A 10,096-nucleotide genomic window follows, 5' to 3' on the forward strand; every position below is an offset into this window, starting at 1 on the left:
TTATATTTCCGGTTGTCATCACTTTGTAATTTGATATGATTTTGACAGCTGCACGGCAGTGTCAGGTTAACAGAAATATTTATTAATTTCCGGATAATAACAGAAACGATGGGGTTATAGTACTTTCCTCAAGCTATAATTTTTGTGTTTTTTGCTCGCGCATTCGCGGAGCCATTAGACATTAAAAAAGTAGGACTTTTAAGTCCTAAATTAATCAGACCGGACGGGAATGATTAATGACGCCCTAAATTTAAACCAATAATTAAAATTGATTACAGAGGATCCCAATTAAATTATGAAATAGTCAAAATACAGCAACCATTGAACATTTCCTTTCAGGTGTTCGATGGAAATGCGGACGAAAATTCTGTTGTCACAAATGTTTTATCACCAACTATAACAGCTCGTTATATCCGCATACACCCAAAGACATGGAACAATAACATCTCCTTGAGAGTGGAACTTTATGGTTGTCCAAGAGGTATATTCAAAAACACTGCATGCAGAAGTTTGCAAATATTTGCAGCAAAATTAAAGATTTTCTTCTATGTTTTTTAAAAAAATACACGAGAAATTCTCGGCCTAACAAGTTATTTCATGACCAAAAAAATTGGTGACAATACCTAGCGGAAGAGCGCATACTAATCAGTTCAGTGACAGGCTTCTGCTGATGAATCTTGTTGGTCGATCTGACAATGCAACAATTGAATCTTGATCTCGACACGGTCAGAATCGCACGCAATACTGTTCCTAAAGGCGATTCTCCACTATCGTTCGCTCCACCCGCGCGGACGAAGCGGCTTTTGAAAATCTGCTCATGCGACCGTGACGGGCCTGAAAAACAAAGCGGGCGGAGCGGACGTTGACGAATCGCCTTTTTGACGAATTTGCCCTGGCGGGCGTTATTGTGTAAGAGCATTCTTTTCACGCAGTTCAAAGCGACATGCTGCTGCTCTTTTTAATCATAGGAGACTTATCAATCCAATCTAGGCCAGGAGGGGCGACGTTTCTTTTTCGCACTGATTTGCTGCGTTTTGTTACGCTTTGAAAATAATCAATTACAACTTTTACCAGTATAGAAGGTAAACAAAAGTTTTTATGTTGGGAGCTCTTGACGAGTGCCATTTTGCATGTCGCTTAGCGTAATAGTTTAAAAAGAAATATAACTCGGCCGATCTCTACGAAAATATCGAAAACGGTAGAACCTCCACAACGTACATACCTTTAGCTCACTGTGCTGCGCTGCATTCAGTCATGCCTGATGAAATGGTACCTTATTTCTATGTGCTTGGATCTCACGTGAAAAACTGGATTCTTCGCTAATTTGATCGCGACTTGGTTATCCGCATTAATCATTGTGCAGTTGTTATTTTGGAGTATGCCAATATCGTTGTACAAATGCTTTAGAAATTTACCTTCATTTACAGCCTCGGCTAAAGCTATGTATTCTGTCTCACAAGTCGCAAGTGCTACTGTCTGCTGCTTTTTACTCTTCCAGGATACCAGGGGTCCACCCTCTGACAGCAGAAAGCCGTATCCGGATAAGCTCTTTCTATCGCTAACGTTTCCTCCCCAATCTGAATCACTGTATCCTATCAATTCTAAGCAGTCCTCACTCCTTCTGAACTTTAAACTTAAATGAGTTGTTCCTTTTAGATATCTTAAGACATGCTTAGTTGCATTAAGTGAGGCAACTCTGGAGGCAACCGTTGGTCTGGTCATGTACGGAGACACTTAATATAGACTCCCAACTATCTGCTTATTCAAATTAGGATTCTCTAAGTCAGGTGACTCCATGCCCACTCATTTCTCATGTTAAATTTTGTCATGTTAAATTTTGTCAGGACTTTTTCAACATTTGTGATTCATTTCTATTACGTGATCGGAACATTTAAATTCAGTCCCTAAGAACCAGTGTAAAACGCCTAAATCTTTCATTTTGAATTGCTTACACAAACCATCTTTTACGCTTTTCAATAAAGTTGAGTTACTTGCGGAATATATTAAGTCATCCATGCACCCATATATTAAGTCATTCTATTCCCATCAACAAACTTCATGCACAAGGGTCTGCAAAACCAGTCTCTGGCCAGGTGGTCATGTAATGTTTCATTCAAATTTCTACCATTCTGTTTAAGGCGACTTATTTAATTTGCAAACAAGCTTTTCTCCGTTCTTATCCATCTTTTCATAACGCTTTGGTTGCTCGAGTCAGCTCGACATATATGTCGCAGTCAGTAGGCGCATTTAGATAAGCCGAGATCATGTACTGCGCGTTGAATTAATACACGGAATGAGCTCATCCGGGCAGTCGGTGCGAACGTCTCATGATAATCAACACCCGGGGTTTGTAAGAGACCCTTAGCTAGGTACCTAGCCTTAAACGTCTCCTCATTGTTTATGCCTTTTTTGATTGTGTGCACCCATTTGCCACCTACTATCTCAGCATTAATAGGAGGTAACTCAGTAAGTGTAAATGCATCATTATTTACTAGAGAACAAACTCTTCGTCAATGGCCTTTTTGCATTGGACTGAATCTGTTGATCTTACAGCCTCTGAATACGAAATTGGCAAATCATTCCAACTGTAACAGTAATCCACTGCAAGCTTAGACGTATCATCTATCATGCTTTCTACTACATATTCACTTAAATATGCTGGTTTATTTCGGAGTCGAGTGGGGTATCTTCATGTTCCCACTTCTAAACCATCAGCCTGTCCCTCTTCTTCTGAGAACAAACTGAGCCAAACACATGCATCTTGTTAAGATCAGCTCTTAATCCTGTCAGAGCCTCGTCCCCAGGCTCCATTACGTGCGCGTCGTTACGTGCGCATCGTGCGCGTGGGGAATGTCGTGCGCAGTTTTAACACGAAATGGAGCCTGGCAGAAAACGCAAGCCATTCTACAGAAATCGAAGAGAAGTGTATTTTGTTACATCTGTGCCTTTTTATTACCACAATATGACGTAAAATCACTCACAAATGGATGAAATCGTTGAAAGTGTCCAAAGAACAATTCTCAGAGGTATTGTAAACAAATTTTTAGTGGATAAGAAAAAACTTAAGAAATATTTGCTCATTTCTTTGTTTGGCCGCCATCTTGAACGCATTTTCTGCCAGGCGCTCCGCCCGCGCTCGCTAACTCACTGACCTACGCGTGTTCCCCCGCGAGAGCTTCCCCACTGACCCACGCGTGTTCCCCCGCCGCGCCGGGGACGAGGCTGGCATATGTCCATAAGGTCTTTGGAAGCTTTGCTTCGAGTAATAAACACCTTGCCATATTAAATAAACTTTACCAAGCCCTTTCAGCCGTCTCAATTTCTTGGGGTGAGTAGGGCGCACATGTCTCGTGTTTAATGGCTTACTATCCCGTAAAAGTGGTCGAAACTCGCCCCACAAAAAACACATTTCACTTTGCCAAGAGGTGCCATGTGAGCAAGAAATTGTTTTTAGCCTCAACAGTGTAAGATTTGTGTTTCAAAAAAAATATCACGATCACACCACTATAATCGTCAACGAATGATACCGTTCCTGAAACCATCTTGACCATCTGGACTAACTGGTCTTGCTAAGTCTGAGTGGACTAAATCTAATAAAACCTTCTCTCGTCTATCTGGTCTGTGTCATTTCATCCTGGGTACATATCTCACAGTCAGCCTCATCATAATTTGGGATATTCATGCCGTCTACAACCTTCTCTAGTTTACGTATGTCAGTAAGATTACAGTGCCCTAAGATCCTATGACATTCTAACAGAGAAACTGCATTATTCCTAGATGGTGAAATGCTATTTAGATAATTAGGCGTCCTATTTTCTTTACATCGAAGACTGTGCCATCTGCGCTCTTAAAATGCTTATTGCGCTTATCTAGGCTCATGCTGCCGCCGTATTCTAACGCCGCGTTGACCGAAAGGATATCTTGCTTATAAGATGGGACATAAAGCGCGTTGTTAACGTTTAGGATTAATTCGTGCGAGCTTCCGTTTACGTCATAAAACTTTACTTTCGCCGCGCCCTTTCTTGCTACAACCTTAGCTTTACTGCCGTCTGCGAGCTCTATAACGTGCATATCTGGTTTAAATTCTTGTTGAAATTGATAAACTTAGACTTGTCGTTAATTATATGACTAGTTGCCCCGCTATCTACTAAAAGACAATTATCACCGACATGACACACATTATCACAATCACAATTATTAACACTCACATATATGTTAATTCGTCCTTGTCTTTCTTCTCTTCTCTCTGATCTTCTGCCTTCTTTGCTGACTCCGGCTTTCCTGAGTTGTTGCGGCAATTTTTGGTCTCGGCGTCTTGCTTTTACAGATGGAAAACCACTTCCCATTCTTCACGTACTTTGTAACACAATGTGGCTGGAACTCCTGATCATACTTTTGTGCAGCATTTATACATTCTGTATTTAGATATTCTTTTCTACCTTCACTTATGTTGTGCAGAATGAAGCAAGAATGAATGAGCTTTGGTGCATCCAATAGATTTATATCTATAGGACGTCTAAGAATGCCAAATCTGCCTTTAAGACGATTTGGAAACTTTGTCACGAAGCTTTTGATTTATCTGGGAATTTCCAAAGATTCTTGCATCATGAACTGACCCAGGCCACTTGATTACCACATCAATAAAGCAGTATTTGTAATCACATACTGCCTGAACATTCATTGAATACCTTCCTTTCCTGTTGATGTAGTCTGTATGATTCTTAAGAGGTTGTTTAATCAAAATATGTGTTCCATCCAAAGCACCAATGCATTGTGGAAATCCATGACTGGCGTAAAATTGTGATACCAAGTTTTGAACTTCCCTGGCTTCTGTTGGTAACTGAATATATTTTGGGCCCAGATGCCAAGATATCACTGATGTAACCCTTTTAATTATTATTGAAACAGTACTTCTTGCCAAACCAAATGCATTCACAACTTTCCTTAGTCTTCATTCATCAGCAAGATAGTAAAGTGTCACTGCTAACTGCACCTCTACACTGACAGCTCTTCTCATGTGCGTGTCCTTTTTTTTAATGAAAGGTTGCAGCTCATTGCACAAATAGGTAAACATTTTTCTGGACATTCGGAAATTTTCATGCCATTCGCTTTCGCATGAAACACCTGAAAGTGATTTTTTTTATCTTTAATAAAACATACAGATACAAATTAAAATCATAAAATCCCACCATCAATGTTAATCCCCTTTGGTTTTGTGGCATGGGGGGGGGGGCAGTTTACATTCGAAAAATGTTATGAAATGGCCCACTGTTCGCACTAAAGATGGGTACTAAACACTAATTTATTGCTTAAGATGAATTCAAAGTACCTGATATAATGTTTTCCCACCAGATACTGGTCCTACACGGACGAGTCCAATACTTTCCCCTCTTTCGATTTTGTTTTTTTTTAACAAGTCGAATAGACTTGCCTAACGAAACCGTCCGCAATAATGTCGCTCGAGCATTCCTTCTAGAGTGTATTTTTTTAGACAACATCGCCATACTTCCCAAAATTGCGACGGAAACTGTCATGAAAAGTTTTTCAAAGAATAAAACGTTGTCCATTTTGAATTACGCGCCACAGCGCGGGACGAATCCACTGAGGCATCGTAAGGACGGGTAATTAAAGTGTAGCAAAATATTAACGGTGCAGTGTTTACACAACGCCAAGTAGCGCTCCGTTTTCGTTCGACCACGTTTAGAAAGTGTGGTCGTGTCGCTACGGCAAAGGTGACGTTTTCGAACAAATCCGCTCCGGTGCTGTGTAAACGCAACCCCGCTTTGATACTTTTTTGAACCGTTTTCAGACCGATCCGGAGTAGTGTAAACGTAGTCCTAAACCGCTTTTGTACGCTTGGACCTTGTTTTGAAATAAACATGTCTTCCTTATAATTATGGCGTCACTTAACATTCGCACGCATGCACGAATTAAAAAAATAGATCTATTATTTACCAGTTTAGTCGATCCGTATAGGGAAATATTTCCCTCGGTCTCAAAAACGTCCCTCGGCCTTTGGCCTCGGGCTGTTTTTGAGACCTTGGGTAATATTTCCCTATACGGACCTCCAATCTGGTAAATAACATATATTTCTTTGTCCATATTTACACGTGTTTCCTGATTAAGACATTGACACGTACATGACTGATATAAGAGCACAGCCGAACTAAAAATAATAATTTTATTCAATTTAGATTGTATCGTTTGAGCCAAGTGGGATTCGTTTCACGGGCATCAGTTAAATTAAGATTTTTATAATACTTTCTAGTGAATACCATTCCTTGTAAAGCTGGTGAGAAGACACTTGGTGTGGAAGATAATAAAAAAGTTAAAGATTCTCAATTGACTTCTTCGAGTTATTGGAAAACAAGTCACTCAGCAGCTTATGGACGAGTGTTCAACCACAGTGGTAAATGGGGGAGAGGATGGAGAGCAGGAATAGACAACAAAAACCAGTGGATACAGGTTGATCTTGGCGAGAAGGAAGTTGTCTCAGGGATTGCCACTCAGAGAGGACGTTATTATCAAAATCATGATCATGCTTGTCTCGTCAAGACTTATTCCGTGGAGCATAGTTTAAATGGAACAACGTTCGAATCTTATAAAGATGGAGGTGTTGATAAGGTAAGAAATATTGCACTGCAGGGTGTATAAAATAACTATACAGTTAATAAGTGTTTGATAAATGAATAATTTCTAAAGATTTTGATATTTAAATAATCCATCTATGAGTAATTTTTGGGTCTTCTAATTCATTTAACTGCAAAAGTTACCAGAAAAATAGTATTTGAGTTTCAGGGATTGTTTGAAGCCGTACCTAAAACATTTCTTGTGCAAAAAATAGACAAAGTGGCGATAATTTCGGTATCGGGCTAGGAACTTCCCCTATACCTTCTGGAAAATCGGTAGTTTTGTCTGATTTTCAATAGGAATTGTAATAGGAATGGGAAGTGAGTCTGAAAAAATTCCTCGTGTCTTAGATAATTCAAAGACTGGAATATAAGACTATAAATAAAGTGCCATTAGATTAAAAAATTGAAATTTCAAAAATTTCCTTCAGCTCTGCGGCAACCATTTTGGGCGCTTCTAGCCGTTATTTCTATCAATACTTCCTTCCTACGCTTATTTTTCCATTTCAAGCTTCGAGACCAGAGCTTTAAAAAAGTATAGTTTTAGATAAATAGAATAGAAACAATGGGGTGAACTTTCATTCATTTTTCTAAAAATTCCGCACCTGGAGAGGAAAAAAGGCCAATAAGACGAATTTGTCAGAACTTTTTGTTTGGCTTTGCAATCCAACATCTGAGATGCATTTCCGCGGCTGAATGTAGATGTAGATGTAAAGAAACACTTTTAATTTACAGAGCACAAGTTCGGGAAACGTCTTTTGTTTAGTTTCGCATCATCGAATGTACTTTCAATTTGCTACAAAGCTTTTTATCCGTTAACTCGGGTCAAGTTGCACTGATGAAGGCTCTGGTTAACGGACCGAAATCTTTGCAAGCAGTATTAAATAATTACTTGGTGTACCTACAAGCTAATTTGCTTCTAAACGAGTGTAATTAACAAAGGTTGAGCGGTGCATCACTTTTGAATTTTATAAAACATTTTGCCTCCAAAATGAGTTTTTCACAATGTGCTGAATTGCTTGCCCAAAGCGAGTACAAAGAAAGGTATTAAAACAACCCCTGGGGCCGGTTGTTCGAAAGGCGTTGCTTAAACGGTGGATAAGTTCAACATGGAAAATAAAACTCTATTTATTGAACAAACTGAGCTGAGATATTTCGATGTAAATAGTTTAATTGTCAATGGAATTAAGTGCATATTAAATGAATAAGATGTAATTTCAGTCATCCACAAGATCTATGGGAGTATTTTTAAACTTTGGCTAATCCACCGTTTCAGCTAAACGCCTTTCGAACAACCGGCCTACATGCATTTTAAATTTTATCTAAATAATTTACCTGCTCAAATGTCATAAAAGCGTTTATTGATACGGATGTTATATATACATTGGCACAATGTGATCTCAACCTTTTTGTTGAGTTGCGTGGTTAACTCAGATTTTTGTCAACTCGAGCGATGTGAATGATGAAGTTAATCATCTATTTTGTCCAAAACAATAAACTAATGATAATATTCTGAAGATATTCGCATACAGGACAAGGGCATGTAAAAGTATGTCTGGTGTTTGTCGCTAAATGTACAGTACTGTATCGGCGGTCCGATTTTATATGTTTTAGAAATTGCATCAGTATATACTCAGTTTTGACCTTTTATTTAGATATTCGATGGGAATAGTGACTATAAAACCATAGTGAAGAATGTTCTGTTTCCACCAATCACTGCTCGTTATATTCGTATACATCCAGTGTCTTGGCATGTCAACATATGTATGCGTATTGAGCTTTATGGTTGTTACTAAGGTATGAACTAACCTTGTATGCTTTATTTAAAAATGCTTCAGATTATTATAAAATAATAAGGATTTAACCAAAGCAGATAAACGGATCTAAGGTTGCATGCCGGAGAACATATTTGGCTGCCTACATATAGTTGTCCATATTCACAACAAAATCTCTTTACCACTGCATGTATATGGCATTTAGCGCATTCATCTCTGTTTAAATAATTTCATTTCTACTTTCTAAAAGATAGAAACCATATACGATATATATATATATATATATATATATATATATATATATATATATATATATATATATATATATATATATATATATATATATATATATATATATATATATATATATATATATATATATGCGCTCGTTTCTGAAATTCTGCCCCTGCAGCCCCAGACTTCCTCTTATGCCAAGAAATTTAAATCAGTGCATACACAACTGTGGCTAAACGTAAATACATTAATTGGTATTTATTTCCCTCTCAGGGAGATGAAAACAGTTGAAGTTTCAAAACCAGCATGATATACTATAGAAATTGTAGAATGGCCAATGACTTGGAAAAGCATTCTTAATATATTATTGTAGTTCTTGGCTTGGTAAATCTTAATATACGAAGCAGTTTAATATAAGGTTAGGAGATGATAAAATGAAGAGTTTGTGATGTTAATAATAGTAGTATTAGCAAAAAGTAAATCAGCAAGTAAATTAGCTTGTAGGTGACCCACGTAAGTCTTTATTACGCTTGCGTAACCCTGGCCTTCATCAGTGCAATTACCTGAAAGGCTGAAAACACATTTACACATCACTTATATTTAAGTGACGGGTAAGTACTAAATACTTACGTGGTGTACCTACAAGCTAATTTACTTATTGATGTCACCATTCAAACATACAAGAATATTAGATTAATATAAGTTTAGTTATTCGCAATGCAGAGGCATCGAATACAATATTACAGTCAGATATACGAGCATGCGTAGAAGAAGTGTAGTATGATTGTAATAGGCTGTAATGTAATACGTTATAATTAAATCAACGATTATATAAAAAAGATGGCGGTATGTGCATTTCAAGCTGAAAATGTGGCTGGGAAAAGGACAAGTTGAGTCCATAATATTAGTAATGACGTAATTTGCAATTCAACACGATAAAGAAAACAATCCCATGTTTTATGACGATCTCTTAAAGAAGATGTTTCATTTCACTCTACGCGACCGCAAATATTCCTTTAAATATGCATCCGCCATTTTCAGAATTGTTGAAAATTGTTGACACGAGTCATGCACATGCATGATTAGATCAACATTATACGGTTTAAAGCATCTTGATTTTTGTCTCTTGTTCTGCCGAATCGAAACAGGAAGAAGGAACTTGCACGAGAAACGGCTTTAATATACAAGAGCAATGAATGCATGAATATAAACTCGGCAGATATGCATGCAGTATATGCTTGGAGCAGTTGTGCTTGCCATTCATCAAGCACCAAAGCAAGTTAGTAAACCACCTTATTCATAGCGAGGGATTGAGGCTGAGTCGATATATTATTATTGATAAAGTTTTGATTAGCCTTTTTACAAGAACAGAAATTTCTATATCGAATATAAACTTTCCACTTGCCTGTTGTTGAAGTTACGCCAGGACGTACACGGGGTGGAAAAGTTCTTCCGTCA

At 38.0% G+C, this 10,096-nt stretch overlaps 1 protein-coding gene across 1 annotated transcript; it reads left to right on the plus strand.

Moving 5' to 3' along the window:
- Positions 1-5,283: 5,283 nt before the first annotated feature.
- Positions 5,284-9,039, plus strand: LOC114522403 (lactadherin-like). Its single transcript, XM_028543074.1, has 4 exons — positions 5,284-5,287; positions 6,269-6,624; positions 8,285-8,426; positions 8,912-9,039. The coding sequence occupies exons 1-3, from the start codon at positions 5,284-5,286 to the stop codon at positions 8,423-8,425; spliced, it is 501 nt and encodes a 166-aa protein (XP_028398875.1). The 3' UTR covers position 8,426; positions 8,912-9,039.
- Positions 9,040-10,096: the final 1,057 nt, after the last annotated feature.

This window comes from Dendronephthya gigantea, unplaced genomic scaffold (assembly GCF_004324835.1).
Source record: "Dendronephthya gigantea isolate DGI-Jeju-01 unplaced genomic scaffold, DenGig_1.0 000022F, whole genome shotgun sequence".
NCBI classification, from domain to species: domain Eukaryota; kingdom Metazoa; phylum Cnidaria; class Anthozoa; order Malacalcyonacea; family Nephtheidae; genus Dendronephthya; species Dendronephthya gigantea.

Excerpts from the sequence above, each read along its gene's own strand:
- LOC114522403 (XM_028543074.1), top strand. Across the intron at positions 6,625-8,284 it reads AAGATGGAGGTGTTGATAAG|ATATTCGATGGGAATAGTGA; the intron begins GTAAGAAATATT and ends CCTTTTATTTAG.